This window comes from Papio anubis, chromosome 20 (assembly GCF_008728515.1).
Source record: "Papio anubis isolate 15944 chromosome 20, Panubis1.0, whole genome shotgun sequence".
Lineage (NCBI taxonomy): Eukaryota > Metazoa > Chordata > Mammalia > Primates > Cercopithecidae > Papio > Papio anubis.
Window position 1 is genome coordinate 21632213 of NC_044995.1, and position 17935 is coordinate 21650147.

General features: G+C 44.5%; 1 protein-coding gene and 1 long non-coding RNA gene across 8 annotated transcripts; one reads left to right on the forward strand and one right to left on the reverse strand.

Annotated features, from left to right (window-relative positions):
• Positions 1–17: 17 nt before the first annotated feature.
• On the forward strand, positions 18–17671 carry LOC110741923 (zinc finger protein 264-like). Of its 5 annotated transcripts, XR_002518957.2 has the most exons (5): positions 2262–2575; positions 3578–3616; positions 6243–6365; positions 15956–16078; positions 17503–17671. XR_002518957.2 is itself a non-coding variant. In XM_021930988.2 (3 exons), the coding sequence occupies exons 1-3, from the start codon at positions 2549–2551 to the stop codon at positions 16187–16189; spliced, it is 300 nt and encodes a 99-aa protein (XP_021786680.1). In that variant the 5' UTR covers positions 2262–2548; the 3' UTR covers positions 16190–16252. The 5 variants fall into 5 exon arrangements, 3 of the variants coding, with proteins under 3 accessions (XP_021786680.1, XP_031515531.1, XP_021786679.1); XR_004180337.1 differs by lacking the exons at positions 2262–2575; positions 3578–3616; positions 6243–6365 and adding an exon at positions 18–2255; XM_021930988.2 differs by lacking the exons at positions 6243–6365; positions 17503–17671 and having other exon boundaries at positions 15956–16252.
• LOC103880045 lies at positions 4526–10897 on the reverse strand. Of its 3 annotated transcripts, none has more exons than XR_001897692.3 (4): positions 10140–10897; positions 7554–7645; positions 6782–6911; positions 4526–5334 (listed from the first exon to the last, which is right to left on the reverse strand). It is a non-coding gene; the product is annotated as an uncharacterized LOC103880045 (long non-coding RNA). The 3 variants fall into 3 exon arrangements; XR_001897691.3 differs by having other exon boundaries at positions 7497–7645; XR_002518959.2 differs by having other exon boundaries at positions 6782–7645.
• Positions 17672–17935: the final 264 nt, after the last annotated feature.

The window sequence follows — 17935 nt, forward strand, 5'->3', positions numbered from 1 at the left end:
GAAGTGCCCCCCAACACATGATCCAATCACCTCCCACCAGGCCCCTCCTCCAACACTGGGGATTACAATTTGACATGAGATTTGGTCAGGGAGGGACACAAATCCAAACCCTATCAGGTCCATTATCCCTATGCTTTCTTGTGGGGGTTGTGAATTGGCTAGTTTAAAGAAAGCACATGCAAAATGGGGAGCTACATGACTCTGGTGTTGACCATTAGGTTCTATCCACATCTGATCTGAGGTCACACCTCATAGGGGACCATGAGAGAGAAAGAAAGAGAGGAAGTGTGAGTCTGGCTGGAAATGGTGGTGAGGAGAGATACAACACCCTTGATGACTACACAAGCCCAGACAACTGATGGCAGCCCACAGTGAGGGCAGGGTGGCCCAGGTAGAACCAAGGGGCCCCTATGCTCTCACCAATGCATGTCTATCCACAACACTGCAGAGATCTGGTGCTGACCCAGGCTGGACTTGAGCCCCCCACTTCCAGCCCAAAAGTCTAGTCCCTACCATTCACTCAGGAAGTCATTCAGGATCTCAGCCCAGAGGACTAAGTCTTGATCTTTCACTCCAGAGGTTGGGTTTCCACTATTCCCTTCACAGGCTGTGTACTCTCTTGGCCAAAGAGAACTTTTGCAAGCAGCTGCCATGAACTTGCAGGCTCACTAGTGTTATAGGACAAAGAGGTTTTCATGTGCTTGCTGGGCAGTAACAGCCCCATTACCCTGAGACAGCAGCGTTTGCAGCAGAGAAAGAGTTTATCAATTACAGGGCACCAGGAAAGGAGATGGGAGGAGACTCTCAAATCCACCTCCCTAGAAGTTCTGGGCTGAGATTTTTAAGACCATGGAGTGCAAGGGGCTGGAGAATTGGGGCCACTGATTGGTTGGGGTTAGGGAGACAAAATCATCAGGATGTGGAAATTGCATTCTTTGGTGAGTCAGCTCCTGTGGCATCCTTCAGACCAGCTGAGTCAGTAGCTTCATTGGTATGCAGGACCTCAAGGAATATCTCAAAGGGGAAAACTTAATGTTTCTTAATGTTCAAGTTGTTATCTATGGAGTAGTTAAGGGGAATTATAATCTTGTAACAGGGTTCACAGGTGTCTGAGTCTTTGAATGCAAGGAATTTTTAGCTTATCTATGGTGGCAGATATCACAAAAATCATGCAAGGACCTTTTTCCTTTTTTTTTTTTTTTTTTTTCTCATCGGCTATCATTAGTGTTAGTGTATTTTACATGTTGCCCAAGACAATTCTTCTTCCAATGTGGCCCAGGAAGCCAAAAGGTTGAACCCACATTGTTTGAAGACAATCAGCACAAAACTACTATAAGAAAGTGGGTCAGAGAGCAAGATGATGGAATGATTAATGTTGAATGTGCTGCAACCTTGGCTTATTTTCATTTCTCCCTTCTTCCCTGATACAGTTTTTAAAGTTTATAGGAGTGGTTTCACTAACCTGGGAGATTTCCACCCATGGCTTCTCCAGCAGATTCTCACTCTAAAGGTTGGAGAGCAGAGGATCTCGCTGGGAAACTCCCCAAGAAAACCAGAAAATTTTAGCGCCACCCTTGTCCACTTGATTCTGGGCAGCCCAATATCACTCTTATGCCTTCCCTATCGTGGCCCTATCTGGAGGCTTTTTTCTCTTCTCCCTAATGGAGCATACTGAAATTCACAGAACTGACTCTAACTGTTCAGGCCACAGTCACTTGAAGATCAGTAAGGTAATTAGTTTCCAGCTATGCGTGGCCATACTTTGGGTGTCAGTAACACTACGGAATGATCATTCCATTTGGATTTGTAATCTTTGGGAACATCAGAAATATGGCCCTGGGAGCATGCTGAGCTTCACAGAGTCTGAAATAATGTCTCAAAACTTTGGTGATCATTGCTGGATACGTCCAGAGATGTAGCTACTTCCCCACCTCGGAGCCTGAGAATGAGGGTTATTCAAGAGGGTGTGGCTGCAGGGGGAAAGCTCTTCACGGCGTGGAGGTGTGAGATCTATGTCACCCTTACCCAGAATGCTCTGCTGAGTGGCAGCAGCGCTTAACCAATGAAAGCACAGAAAGATGGGTGATTCCGGGTTTAGGGGTGAAGATGGGGGCAGGGTTTCCTGTCTCGGTTTGTGGCGGTCATTTTGGCTGCCTTGCGGCTGTTTCACCCGTTCAGAAACTGCGGAGGACTGGGTCAGGTCTGAGGAAAAAGGAGGCGAAGGCAACAGGAAGCCTTGTCCCTACCACACAGAGGTAAGACTGAGGCTCTGAAGTTAGGCCAAGGTGCCACCCATTGTGATCTAGTGTCAGTGCTGGGCTGGAGGCTGCCATGTGGCTGTCCCCATCCTAGTCACCTGCAGTTTCTGGCACCATTCACCCACAGGCTCACATCACTGTGGCTTCAAGTTGGTGCTGTGTCCCTTGGGCCCTCACCCGCCCGACTCCTACTTTCAAAACTTAAGCCCCACATTATGAGAGCCTGTTCAAGTCACTTCAGTCTAGGCCCTGGTGTTTAGGCTTGGGGGAAACCGGAGGGCTCATGGGTGATGAAGCCATTTCTGAAAGGCAGTGTGGTGAGTCACAGAAGATTGTTACAGACTGAGGGATCAGGATGTGCAAAGGCTTGGAGGGGCAACTGGGCTGGCCTGGGGGCTGTGTGTACACAGAGTAGAGTGTGAAGAGAAGTCACACCTACAGTGACAAGAAGGTGTACCTTGATTTGTCACAGAACCAAACTGGGCCCGTTTGCCCATATACAAAGGAAAGCCAAACACCAGAAACCCAAACACCAAAGCACTGGGTTTTTGCAGCAATAAAGGTTTATTAAGAGTCAAGGAGACAGGAGGCCAGTCTGTCTCCTCGTACTAGCTTGGCCGCCATACACATGAGGGAGAGATTTTGCGGTGGGGTTTTGGGCTGGACAGTGATTGGCTGGAAGAAAAAGAGGTTTGGAGAGTCCCTTGGGCATGCACTGTTGCCCCTACATGCTGCTTTATGGGTCATATGTTCAGAAAATGGTGGTAGCATGATCTGGAGGTGTTTTCAGCCCTCTAACCTCAAAAGGTCACTCATCTGATGAGTAAGTCTATTCTGTGCAGACTCCAGTCAGCCATATTGGTCCCAAGCAGTCTCAGCTCATCAGCCAACTTTATTGCAAACAGAGAGGACTGTAACAAATGATTTACTTCTCCACTGTTCTGCAAAACAAGCTCAGGAAATTTTGCTGGTTAACAAATTCTCTACCCCTGGGGCACGGTTTCACTTTCTGATGGTGCTTGGAGCCATGCAGGGTTGCGAACAGAGAAGGAACACAGTCTAAGTTAAGGGTTTTAAAGTTTCCCAAAAGTTGCTTGGAGGAAGAAGACTGGATGAGGCGCAAGGAGGACAGTGAGGTACAGGGAGATTGAGTACTTGTTCAAAGTTAAAAGCAGGTAAAAGGCATTATTGAGGACTAAAATACAGAGATTGTACCGTCAGTCCAGTGTTTCCACTACTGGGCGGATGTTCAAGAAAGGCCTAAGCCCATGGGGCCCTCCCATAGTTGCCTGCTTCTCGAGGTCTACCTCTTCCCACAGGTTCCTGTGGCCACAGAAGTGCTTATGGATCATACACAGGTGAGTGAGCCCTCACTGGTCTCAACTTTCCATCCACATGTCTATGGGATTGTGGTGCCTTGGGACTCAGCCTGTGTGTGACTCTTCTAGCCCTTGAGCCTGGGGATGCTTGAGAAACCCCAAGCCCAGGGTCCTGGGCCAGAGGGAGTATATATAATAGTTCCTGTGTATATCTAGCAACCGATAGAATGAGGTGTGGAAGGTTATCCTAAGCACAGGTACCACCATCTCCAAATGCTTGAAGGTAAGGATTAGAAGGGAGGGTTTAGAGAATCACAGATCTCCTCTCTTTGTCACTAGCAGGAGAGTAGGGGCCAGATCTGGAATGGCAATCTGAGAAGTTGGGTGGTTTCTGGAGATGATGGGAGCAATGGCATGGGAGCAATGAGGTGACATGACTCAGGTCTTAATAGGCTCCCTCTGGCTGCAGACTGAACACATTTTGAGAGTGAGGGAGGAAGCAGAAAGATCAGGGATGAGGCTACTGCAATAGTCTAGGTAAGTGTTGGTGGTATCTGGATTCCAGATCTTTTTTTAAAATAGGGCTGAATGCTGGATTTTCTCATGTTGAGGGTGAGAGGAAAAAAGGTAGCAGCTGGGTGCAGTGGCTCATGCCTGTAGTTCTAGAACTTTGGGAGGCCAAGGCAGGTGGATCACAAGGTCAAGAGATTGAGGCCATCCTGGTCAACATGGTGAAACCCTGTCTCTACTAAACATACAAAAATTAGCTGGGTGTGGTGCCTCATGCCTATAGTCCCAGGTACTCGGGAGGCTGAGGCAGGCTGAGGCAGGAGAATTGCTTGAATCCAGGAGGCAGAGGTTGCAGCGGGCTGAGATTGTGCCGCTGCACTCCAGCCTGGCAACAGATGGAGACTCCCATCTCAAAAAAAAAAAAAAAAAAAGAAAAAGGTAGCACTTAGGGATTACTCCAGAGTTTTGGGAGGAAGTGTCATAGGTGAGCAGTGACTATCTGGGCCAGTGGTGTGGGAGTAAAAGAACTTACCAAGACCGTTGTAGGTAAATAAAGGCAGATTTATTAGAGAAAGTAGGAAGATACGTTGCCAGGGAGGGAATAGGCAGGATCAGCAGAAGAGAAGCTGACTGCCAAGAAACAAAGGCTTGCTTGAGATTCTATAGGATAGTGTTTATGCTGTGCTGAAGAGGGTTTTGTGTAATACTGATAACCTTATGGTTACAGTGAGCTAGCATGCAGGTGTCTGGTGATAGTTGGGCACAGAAGATTGTGAGTCATTTGTGCAGGAGGGCTGTGTGTCCTGGACCATGAAGAAAGGTAGACTTAGAGCTTATCTGCTTTCTCTTTTTGGTTTCTCCTAGTCCCACCAGCCTGACTCCTTTTGCCTAATTAAGACTCCACAGGAATGAAGGGGAAGTTAGTAGTAAAAGTAATTTTCAGTGGGTATATGTGAGTTTTGTTTTGGCCATGTGAAGAGTGAGATATTTCAGAAAACACTGAGTGAAGACATCAAGTGGACTCGTAGACACAAAGGTCTGGAACTCTAGGGAGTCATTCAGAATAGAGACCTCCAGAAGGTGGTGGCCACTTTGTAGACTTGAGGTGAAGCTGTGCATCACATTTAGAAGAAGAAATCTTCAGGTCATGATCTTCAGCTTTCAGCTGGCCAAGGAGAGAGTGAGGGCTGAGGACTAGATCTCTTGCTTGAGCACCTGGTGGGGTGTGGTGGGCATCACAGGCACATCTGAAGGGAGAGAACTGAGCCTGAAGGGCAGGTTTGGGGAAAGGAGGGTCTGGCAGGAGGCCAGGGCTTCTAAGGGAAGAATAGACATTCATGTGGATACAGAAGCATAGGAGTAATTGAAGAAAGATGATACTGAGGCCAGGGCCTTTACTTCACAGCTCTACGGACTCACCAAGCTAGTGGATTAGTACAGGGGCAAATGTAGTTGTCTGGTAGAGGCACTAGGAGGGCAGCGGTTTGTGGGGAGGTATCTAAAACCTGCATATTGTACTGGATGACTGAGATTGACTGATGAAACAGAGCCAGAAGGTGAGGCTTTCATAGCAGGATTAAGGGTTGCCCCTGGCGGTGAAAGCCATTGGAGGTCTGGGGAAGTACTAGATTCTGTTTGAATTGCCAGGCACGTTCTTGTTGCCACGTGGTGAGTAGCATGTGGGGAGGCTAGGGAGGGATCTATAGTTTGGGACAGGAAGAGAGCAATATCCATGGGATCTGGAGATATGAGAGAGGTACAGCCTAAAGAATGATGTGCACATGGAGAGGGAGTGTGTCCTAGGGCCTTGGTATTGGGGACTTAAGGATGAAGAGTGAGCCCAAGTTTGGTTGTGTTTGGAAGGTACCATCTAGGGGACTTCCTGGTAATTTCTTGGCAAGAGGGTGTGGGGCCCAGCGTGGCAGGCCTGGAACTTAAATGGTGTCTGTCTGCCCACCTGCTTCTTCTTGTTGAGCACAGACACAGCGATTAATGGGTGATAGGAGGGAGTGGGCACAAGTGACACCAAGGTCTGATACATCCTCTGGGTTGTGGAGCTTGGGAGAAGTATGAATAGGGGGGTGGATTTATAGAAAGATGCACTGGGGGTCCTCAAGAGAGAGGCTGTTCATGGTTTCATCCGTCCCTATCATAGCAGAGCAGTGTGACCTTTGAGGAAGTGGCCGTGCACCTCTCCTGGGAGGAATGGAGTCTCCTTGATGATGTTCAGAAACTCTTATACTGCAGTGTGATGCTGGAGAACTTTTCACCTCAATAGGTGAGACCCTCACACCCACCCAGATGCTTTAGACTAGACTCTGCCTTTCCTTTTCCCCAAGGACGGATCCATCCTTCTCACCTTAGGACAATGGACTCTACTTCTTTCCTCAGTTTCCTGGGTAGGTTCACTGGTTGGTGGGCCTGAGCCATTGTACTGTCCTATCCTCTTCCCAACCAGCCTCAATACCTGCTGCCCCAAAGCCTTACTTGGAAGGGGATCAGGAGTCTTACCGTCAGCCGTTTTAAGCCCACTTTTCCCTTTCCCTGGCCAGGTGACGTCTCTGCCCCAGGTTCTCCCCTCTTTCTCTAGTTAATATATCCCCATGTCTTCCTATGCCAGGAATTGCAGTTACTGACACGGTCACTATTTATGTCCTCCTCTGAGGTTGTTTTTGTGACATTTGGTTTTCTTACCTGTAGTCTGTTGCTCCAAGTTGCCCTGGGCCAGTGCTGGCTCCTCCCTTCTTCAGTCTTTTCCTTTAGTTCTTGCATCATCCAGGTACTATTCTCAGCTGGGGGAAGAGTACTGTTCTCAGCTGGGGCCCTATTAAGTGGCAGGTGAGAGGGCATGACATCAGAGCTGTGTTCAAATCATACCATGAACCAGGCCTGTTCCCACTACTATTTTGGCGCCAATGCCAGTGGTCACACCTCATTTCTACCTTTCTTTTCCCATTCTTGACACTAGCAGCTTGCCATTTCTAGTCAGACTTTTGTCCCAGGGCTAATCCCCAAATCTCTGTATTGCACATTTTACCCAGTCCTGTCCACTGCTCCCTCTCAAAGTGTTCTCCAACACTGGCCCACACATACTGTGTTGTGAGATGCACACATATTCTTAAGCAGTCTTTGAACGTGAGCCACTCTGTTGCAGTTGGATTTTCTTGGGCCTGGACATACCTTTCTGCACACCTCTCGTGTCATCAGCAAAGATAAGTACCAAAACCCATTGGCAGAGGGGGGAGTTGTAGACCCCACCTCTCCTCTTTGTGCTGCACCTCATCCTTGTGTCCTTTGCCTAGTGAGGCTTCCCCCATGCTGTGACCTTTTGAAAACTATGAGTTCATAACAGCTGCTTCCTCAATCCGACCCAAACTCTCTCCTCCTGAAAACAGTCCTGGGAACTCACACAGACTCATGCATTGGTGTGCAGATACACATTTGTGATGGCAGTGCCCCTTCTCACCAAAGTCCATGTGCACTTCACCGGCATGTCATTGCTTTCAGGTTATTGGCGTGAAGTGAAAGATGAGGAAGCACCTTGTCGGCTGATATTTTCTATAAAAGAATTGTCACAGGTCAGAGCCCCCCGAGGCCCTTTCCTCAGAAAGCCCACTTCTGTGATACGTATGTCTTGATCTTGAAAGACATTTTGCCTTTTGCTGAGGACAGGGGAAAATATCCCAGGAAGAAATCGTATACTTAGGGGCATGTGGGAGATGATCCTTTCAGTAAAGAGATGTAGATAGGAGCTTGTTCATGAATGGCTGCAGATTTCTTGTGCCAAAGAAGTCCTTTACCTTTGAGAAGGTTGGAAGGTACTTTCTGGTTGGCTCAGGACTTCTCCAGCACCAGGCCACACATAACAGGAAAAGCCACACAGCACCACTGAGTGTGGGGCAGCCATTCACAGTGAAAAAGTCATGAGAAGTGCAGCGAATTCAGGAAATCCATGAACTGCAAACACACACTTGTTCAGCACCAAAGAGTCCACAGTGGAGAAGGGCTTTATGAGTGCATGACATATGTGAAAGCTATCAAATACAAACCCTTACTTGTCAAACACCAAAGAGTCCACATCGGGGAAAGGACTTATGAGTTCTGTGAATGTAGGGAGAACCTTCAGCTGCAAATATGGACTTGTTCCTCACCAGTCAATTCACATTGGAGAAAGACCTTATTAGTGCAGGGAACACGGGAAATCCTTTAGCCAAAGTTCCAGTTTTACTGAACCACAAAGAATGCACACTGGAGAAAGGCCTTATGAATGCAGCAAAAATGGAGAATTCTTTGTCCATGTACACAGAAGTATCTTCAGGGATGGATTAAATGAATTTAGGAGCAACAGATATTAGAAATGCTTCACATCCTTGTTACTGTGATAGTGGAAGGGTATGAGGTTTACCCACATAAACCATGGACCAGAGAGACCTGCGTTCAAATCCTGCCCCTGCTTGTTAGATTAAGATACTCTGGACAACGTCCTCAGATCACTGACTGTGATATGGAGAAGGTGCTCATGTTTCCCGCACAGATGTGGAAGGATTGATAAAAGTAGCAAAAACACATTGGGTCAAAATAACTGATTAATATACATCAAGTGCTCTATTTAGGGCTCTATTGGAAAAAGGTAAACAACATTTAAGAACAGGTGGGTAATATAAGTAGAACTGCTAAGAAAAGCTCAAAAGGAAATGCTAGAAGCCAGGTGTGTGGTGGCTTACGCCTGTAATCCCAGCACTTTAGGAGGCTGAGGCAGGCAGATCACTTGAGGTCAGGAGTGCAAGACCAGCCTGGCCAACCCCATCTCTACTAAAAGCGCAAAATTAGTAGGGTGCAGTGGTGCATGCCTGTCATCCCAGCTGCTCCGGAGGCTGAGGCAGGAGAATTGCTTGGACCTGGGAGACAGAGTTTGCAGTGAGCCAAGATCGCGCCACTGCACTGCGGTCTGGGTGACAGAGCAACACTCTGTCTCAAAAAAAAAAAAAAAAAAAAAAAAAAAAGGAAATGCTAGAAATAGAAAACATTGTTAACATAAATGAATGCCTTTGAAAGGCTCATCAGTAGACTGGAGATAGTGGAGAAAAGAATCAATGAGCTTGAAGATATGTAAGTAGAAACTTAGTACAAATTAAAGATATGAACTATCAGATTGAATAAAAAATAAGACCCAACAATCTTCAAGAAATTCACTTTAAATATAAAGATACTGGTAGGTTAAAAGTTAAGGGGCAGAGAAAGATATGCCTTGCTAACATTCATCAAAAAAAAAAGCAGGAGTAGGCCGGGTGCGGTGGCTCACACCTTAATCCCAGCACTTTGGGAGGTCGAGGTGGGTGGATCACAAGGTCAGGAGATCAAGACCATCGTGGCTATCATGGTGAAACCCCATTTCTACTAAAAATACAAAAAAAAAAAAAATTAGCCAGGCGTAGCGGCATGCATCTATATTCCCAGCTGCTGGGGAGGCTGAGGCAGGAGAATGGCGTGAACCTGGGAGGAGGAGCTTGCAGTGAGCTGAGATTGTGCCACTGCACAACCAGCCTGGGTGACAGAGTGATACTCTGTCTCAAAAAATAAAAATAAAAATAAAAATAAAAATAAAAATAAAAACTAAAGCAAGAGTAACTATATAAATATCAGACTTCAGAGCAAGGAAAATTTCAGGGGTAAAGAGGGGCAGTACATAATGATAAAGTGGTCAATTCTCCAAGAAGATATAATAATCCTTAATGTTTATGTACATAACAGAGCATCAAAATATGTGAAGTGAACACTTAAACTCACCAGTGAGAAAACAAACCAACCCAAGGCATGGTCAAAAGATCTGAACAAATACCAGAGAAGATATACAAAGGGCAAATAAATATGTAAAGATGCACATCATATGTTATTAGGGAATACAATGAAGACATTAACAAGACATTAGCCTACACATCTATTAAAGTGGCTAAAATCTTAAAAATTGACAATACCAAATGCTGACAAGTATGTAGAGTGAAGGAACTCTATAATTGATACTGGGAATGCAAAGTAGTATAGCCATTGTTACCAACTGAATTGTGTCTCCCCCAGTTCAGTAGATAACAGTGGCTCTGTTCTTTTGGCCCTCCATCCTCTTTTTCTGGCTTGCAGATAGTTGCCTTCTTGCTGTGACTTCACATTGTTCTGTAGGGTAGACAGGGAAGAGAAAGTAAAAGGGGAGGCCTCAATCTTTGATGTCTCTTCCTTTTCTTATATGGACATGAGTCCTAGCAGGTTAGAACACCACACTTATGATTTCATTTAACCTTAATTAGCTCCTTAAAGGCCCTTTCTCCGAATATAGTCACATTGGGATTAGGGCTTTGTATTTTGAACTTAAGATCACGGAGAAACTTGCATATGGATGATGATTGCCAATTTATTCATAATTTCCCCAAACTGAAAGCAACCAAAATGTCATTCTGTATGTGAATGGATAAAAGGATAAAAAGGAAATAAAAACTGGCTGTACATCCACACAATGGAATATAATTCAGCGATAAAACAAAATGGGCTATCAAGGCACCAAAAGACAGAGAATTCTTACACACATATTGCTAAGTGAAATAAGCCAGTCTGAAAATGCTATGTATAGTATGAGGCTGGGCATGGTGGCTCACACTGGTAATCCCAGCACTTTGGGAAGCTGAAGCGAGAGGATCACTTGAGCTCTGTGAGAGGATCACTGGGGCTCTGGACTTCAAGACTGGCCTGGGCAACGTGGCAAAACCCCGTCTCTACCAAAAACACAAAAATTAGGAGGATGGGGTGGTGCATGCCTGTGGTCCCAGCTACTCAGGAGGCTGAGGTCGGAGGATCACTTGAGCCTGGGAGGTGGAGGTTGCAGTGAGCTGAGATCATGCCACTGCAACTCCAGCCTGGGTGACAGAGTGAGACCCTGTTCCAAAAAAAAATAGTGCTATGTATAGTGCTATGATTCCAATTATGTGACATTCTGGAAAAGACAAACCGTAGATACAGTAAGAAGATCAATAGTTGCCAGGAGTTTGGGGGAGGGTTGAATGGGTGAAATTCAAGGAATTTTTATCGCCATGAGGCTACTCCCTATGATACTGTTTGCATTTGTCAGAACTCATAGACCTGCCCAACACAGAGTGAATCTTAATGCATGCAAATTAATGTAATAAATTCAGACGTTGAGGGGATCCCAGAAAATAATTTAGGCTGTCACACGAGAATCTATCTGTATTACAAATGTATGAGGCAACTTCACAGAGGGAGTAGAGGGAAAGGTGCTGACCTAAGTAACTTTAGAAATGAATGGAGTCTGTAAGACTAAAGGCAAAATAAATTACAAATATGCAGTGTACACTAGTTGATAAAGTTTTTCAAATGAGGGTACAGATTAACAATTCTGATACTGCTATACATGTATACTGGAATTGAACTATTAAATAAATGGATGCTGGACAGTGGGAGCCAGGTTTTCACTGTTGGAGTAGGAATTTACAGATTAGCAAGGGGAGGATGCTAGAATGATCTATGTGGTACCAGATTAGAGTTGGAATCATCAGTAAGAATACATGTTTAAGTTAATATAGCTACAGATGGCATATACATGGTTAGTATATACCCATACATTTCTTTGCTCTGTCGCCGAGAAGACCTCAAAGAAATTGTACCCCAGTAGCAATGAGCACATCTGATGCCTAAATCTTGATTGTAATGCATTTATCTAATAAAATTGTAGGGAGACCCACTGAAACTATTGCTACGGAATAAAAGATGAAATGCTCCTGATTATTGTAAAAACAAAATTGCATGCAGGATTGTGTAAAGACAATGCAAGGTTGGGCTGCCAGAATTAGCCAACAGCACGTGATGTGCTTCCCCCTGCAGAGAGCCTAAAAACGGATGTGGAGTCAGGGAGGTTTCACATCACCAAGATTCCTATTCCAGAAAAGCAGATGTTCATAGCTCTGGGAATGAGATGTGACCCTTGTGGAGAGCCTATAAACAGATGCATGAGGGGCACCTATTCATATGGATGAGATACGGCTATAAACACCCTTATCTTGCCATGGCTCTTCTAGGACTCTTTAGGGTTAAGACATACTCCCTTCTGAGAATGTGTGGTCTAACTGGTTGTCTGGTTTCACATCCTGCTTCTATTGATTGTTTGCAATCAGCTTTTGCTGCAATTATTACTACTGATTAGTATCTTACTAAACATAGGTTATGGATAGACTGTGTTTCTGTTTTAAGGCTCTATTAGAGCCGGGCGCGGTGGCTCACGCCTGTAATCCCAGCACTTTGGGAGGCCGAGGCGGGCGGATCACAAGGTCAGGAGATCGAGACCACAGTGAAACCCCGTCTCTACTAAAAATACAAAAAATTAGCCGGGCGCGGTGGCGGGCGCCTGTAGTCCCAGCTACTCAGGAGGCTGAGGCAGGAGAATGGCGTAAACCCGGGAGGCGGAGCTTGCAGTGAGCCGAGATCGCGCCACTGCACTCCAACCTGGGCGACAGCGTGAGACTCCGTCTCAAAAAAAAAAAAAAAAAAAAGGCTCTGTTAGAAATTGCTGATGCTCACACTATATTGTAAATTCTTATCTCTGTATACTGTACTTCTGCATACCGACATTATGTTATGTTCATCCCCATGTGACCATCTCACCTCATAATCAAATGATCCTAAATTCCTCACTAACCTACCCCCACCCTGACTAAACTTAATAATAAATGCTGGTATATCCAGTGCATTGGTGGCATCGCAGGACCAGAAGGTGGTGATCCCCTGGACCCAGCTTTCACTATCTTGTGTGTGCCTTTTATTTCTTGACCTGCTGATCCACCTGGGAACAAACAAAGAGCCCCATTGCATTGCGAGCTCCTGGCCAGGTCCCACAATATAAAATAAACCAGGGTCCCTTGGAGAAATGGCTGATTCTAGGACTGGGAAAGAAAATACACAACATGAGCTTGGAGCAACTAGTAATGCCAGAAAATAAGGAAGTGCTGCAAATAAATAAAGAAAACCACAATGATGGGGGCATATCAAAGGGACACAGGAGCCAACCGAAAGGGCTCCCAATGGCCAAAAATAGAGTCGTTTGAGAAAAATAAATGTGTGTTTGTGTGTATAGTATAATGTATAGATACATACTTATGTATCTATACATTGTATTAGTCCATTTTCATACTGCTATAAAGAAATACCTGAGATTGGTAATTTATAAAGACAAGAGGTTTAACTGACTCATAGTTCCACATGGTTGGGGAGGCCTTGGGTAACTTAAAATCATGGTGGAAGGCAAAAGGGAAGCAAGGCATGGTTTACATGTTGGCAGGAGAGAGAGAGCGTAGGGAGAAGAGTCACACTCTTTCAAACAGCCAGATTTCATCAGAACTCACTCACTGTCACGAGAATAGCAAGGGGGAAGTTTGCCCCATGATTCAATTACCTCCCACCAAGCCCCTCCCCGCAACACGTGGGGATTACAATTTGAGATGAGATTTGGGTGGGGACACAGAGCCAAAGTATATTAACATATGTATTGCATTATAATCCAAAGTATAAAATATAAAAGTGTATGAGTACATACTGATAAAAATAAATGATCAAATAAGTTAATCAGTGAGGAAGAAGAGACAAGTCTTCTGTGCTGAAGAATTCCAAGTAAATTAGGTAGATAGGAGTATACCTCACACTCCTTAAATGTGGACTGTGCATAGTGACTTCCTTTCCAAGAGCACAATATGGATAATTGGGGAAAAGACTAACTTTACAGTGGAGAAGTTTGACAAACACTGCTTCAACCAGGTGATCATTCAACATCAGTAGTCATAAATCATGTTGATGGTATGTACCCTTAATATCATGTGATGAAAATGGTACTCTATTCTTCTTCTCTCAACTACCTCTCTTGAATCCATAACCCACGAGAAAAACCTATAATCATGAGGAAAAACCGTTAACAAGTTCCAGTAGAAGGGCATCCTACAATATCCCTGATCAATACTCTTCAAAACTGTTAAGATCATCAAAAACAAGCAAACACCACATATCCCCATGTCCACGCTTCACCCTTGGTAACCAATGTTTTATTCTCTATCTCTGTTTTATTCTCTCTTTGACTTACCTCTTTTAGAGTCCACATTTAAGTGATATCTTGGAGTACTTTTCTTTCTGTGCCTGGCTTATTTCACTTAGCATAATGTCCTTCAGGTTCATCCACGTTGTGGCAAATGGAAGGATTTTCTTTTTAAGATTGAGTAATATTTCTCTCTCTCTCTCTCTCTCTCTCTCTCTCTCTGTGTGTGTGTGTGTGTGTAAACCACAGTTTATTTGTCCATCAACAGACAATTTAGTTGTTTGCATATGAACATGGGAGTGTAGAGATCTTTACAAGGTGGTGGTTTCGTTTCTTTGGCTAAATACCCAGAAGAGGAATTGCTGGGTCCTATGGTAGTTCTATTTTTAATTTCTTCCAAACTGCTTTCCACAGTAGCTGCCCCAGTCTATGTTGAATTCAGTAAAGAAGAAAATGGGGAGATGTAAGTCAAAGAATATAAAGTAGCAGATATGTAGGATGAAGAAGTCTAGAGATCTAATGTACAACATGAGGACAATAGTTAATACCGTATTGTGTTTGGGATTTTTGCTAAAAGTATGGATTTTAGATACTCTTGCCACACACAATGAAAGGGCAACTATGTGCAATGATGGATATTTTAATTTGCTTGACTATAGTAAGCAAAAGAAAAAGTAGCAAAAGAATAGATAACATTTCACTATCTATACGTATCAATAGATCAAAAGATCATGTTGTACAACTTAAGTATATATAATAAATCTTAAAAAAAATAAGCTAAGTCTGGGAAACCATCACAGCTAAAATCATCCTATGAAGATGTAATTAATTCACTGTGGTATCCTGGATGGGATCATAAAATAGAAAAATTGCATAAGATAAATACAAAGAAAATATAAATAAACTATGGACTTTAATTGTTAATAATGTACCAGTATTGGCTCATTAGTTGTAACAAATGTGCCATACTAATGTAAGCTATTAATAATAATGGGTGATACTGTATGTGTGGGAGGGTGCTAATACGTGAATTCTTTGCTGAATTCCTCTGTAAATCTGAAACTGTTCTAAAAAATGTCTTCTGATTACAAATAAGAGAAACACACACACCACAACAACACACACACACACACACACACACACACACACAGAGTCCTTACATAAGCCAATCACTCCAGTGTTTGCTTTTGAAACATTTTACTTCTCACAATAACCTGGTGAAGTAGGAACTGTTATTGTATCAGTGGGGAAGCTGACACTAAAAGAAATGAAGTGACCTCCCCAAGATCATGCACTCTGCAGGTCTGAGTTTCTAGAAGCCGGACTGAAGCCTGGAGGTTTGGATCCAGAGCTAGGACTTTCAGACACTTAACCACAACCCGTGAAGCCCTCAGCAAGGTGCCAACACATAATGAGGACCAGTTAGGCTGAGATGCTACTGCTGCTATTATTGTTGGAAATTTAATCATTATTTCCCCATTCTCTGGCATACCAGAGCACTGACTGTCTACACCTTGCATTGCCTATGGGCTTGTTCTAACCGTGTGTCATTCTCCAGTGTCTTCCCCATTGAAGGCTTTTCTCTTTGGATCAATTGTACTAGTTCTAAAGGCAACATCTGCCTCTATAATGAGCACAGCACAGAACTCAGCTTACTAGAGGTGCTCAGTAATCACTTAGGTGATTCAGGCCTTGGGTTTCTCTGCATCTTTACCAGTGACCAGGCTGCAGGCTCTAATCTCATCCAACAACCACAAGGCTAATGTGTCCATCTCTGTTTGATTTTCCAGGTGTTGTTGATCCTCAAGTACTTGGCCATGATTGCAACCTGGGAGGAAAGGGAGCAACTTGATGAGGCCCAGAAGACCCTGTATGGGGAGATATTTGTGGAGACCTGTGGGCTCCTGGTCTCAGTGAGTAAGGCTCACCTCTCTCTCATGTGGGGAGAGCCTTCTTTTACCCTCTCACTCCAGGCCTCACTGATAGAGAAGGCCTCTGGATACCACCCTGACTTCTACCCATAATTCCCTCTGTGATTCTGTCTTACTTCCTCTTTCCTGGTCTCCATGTGTCTAGCCAGGCACCATGAGGGTCCAAATACAGGAACTGAATTCAAGAACTAAGCCAAGAATTAAACCAAGCCCACACTCTCATTTTAATACCTAGCACAGGCTGGCTTCAATGTCAGTTCCTTATTCCCAGATAAAATCTTAATGGTTAAGATTTGATGAGTTAGGTGTTCCTACAACCCAGTTAGCCGGGGCTGTGAATGATAGGCCATTCTCTAAAAAATCCATGAGTCAAACAGGCCATCTGGCAACTTTCTATACTACCCAGTCTCCATTAAAAGGCTTATTTTTTCCCCAATACCTATGCATCATCCCTTGCTTCATAAAGCCAGGGTCACAATCCCCCATGGGACAGGAGATTATATTGAATGGATATCCTGAGAAAGCAATTCCTTTTTTCCTTCCCTTTCCTGCTTTCTGCTTGTTGTCAGTCTTGGTTTGATGAGTCTTTGATGCCTCTCCTAATTTTTTTTTTTTTTTTTTTTTTTATTAGACGGAGTCTCGTTCTGTTGCCCAGGCTGGAGTGCAGTGGCATGAGCTCGGCTTACTTTAAGCTCTGCCTCCTAGTTTAACGCCATTCTCCTGCCTCAGCCTCCCAAGTAGCTGGGACTACAGGCGCCCACCACCATGCCCAGCTAAGTTTTTGTATTTTTAGTAGAGACGAGGTTTCACCATGTTAGCCAGGATGGTCTCGATCTCCTGACCTTGTGATCTGCCTGCCTCAGTCTCCCAAAGTGCTGGGATTACAGGCAACCTCTCCTAATTTTTAAAATTTCGCTTTTAAGCAGAGCGAGTAGTCCCCAACTCATAGTAAGGTAGGACTTGTTCTCCAAGCACTGGACCCTGCTGATCAAAACAGGATCTGATCAAAACAGAATGCAGAAAAAAAAAAACAAAAAAACTAGAACCAAGACCATGATGAAAATGACCTCTGGTTGCCTTCATTGCTCATTACACATTAATTATAATGCATCAGCATGCCAAAAGAAACTCCTGCCAGTGCCATGACACTTTGCAAATGCCATGGCAACTCCTGGAAGTTACCTTATATGGTTTAAAATGGGGAGAAACCCTTATTCCCAGGAACTCCCACCCCTTTTTCAGAAAACCCATTAATAACCTGCCCTTTATTTAGCATATCATCCAGGAACAGCCATAAATATAGCAAGCCAAAATTCCATGAGAGCTGCTGCTACTATGCTGCTATGAAGCATCCATTTTCCCGCCCTCTGTGGGACTAATAAACTTCTTTCGCTTTGCTCCAGCAGCTTGCTCTTGAATTGTTTCCAGCGTGAAGCCAAGAACCTTACTGGACTGAGCTCCAGCTCCGGGGTTCACCTGCATCATCCTTCCTGGTGACCACAAAGGGACTAACAAACTGAAGGGACGTGAGGAAGGTTTTCACCCAGACCCCAAATTAAAGACCAACGGGCACCATTTGGCCTCCACAGATGGGTGAATGTCCCCTTTGTTTCCCCTCAATATCATGCTCTTTCCTTTAACTGATTTACTTTCCCTTTCACTCTCTTCTCTCTCCCTTTACCTTTTAGAGTGGACCAGGAAATGGGAATGGGGTCTCAGATGACAGCATGCCTGGCCAGCCATGTCTTTTGTAACCTGCCTTGCTGCCCTTTCTCTCAGACCTTTTCTCTTTACTTTCTAAGGACTGGCCATTTTTCTTTTCCACTTTTAGTGCCAAAA

Excerpts from the sequence above, each read along its gene's own strand:
- LOC110741923 (XM_021930987.2), top strand. The coding sequence starts at position 3,527 with ATGGGGCCCTCCCATAGTTGCCTGCTTCTCGAGGTCTACCTCTTCCCA. Across the intron at positions 3,617-15,955 it reads TGCTTATGGATCATACACAG|GTGTTGTTGATCCTCAAGTA; the intron begins GTGAGTGAGCCC and ends TTGATTTTCCAG.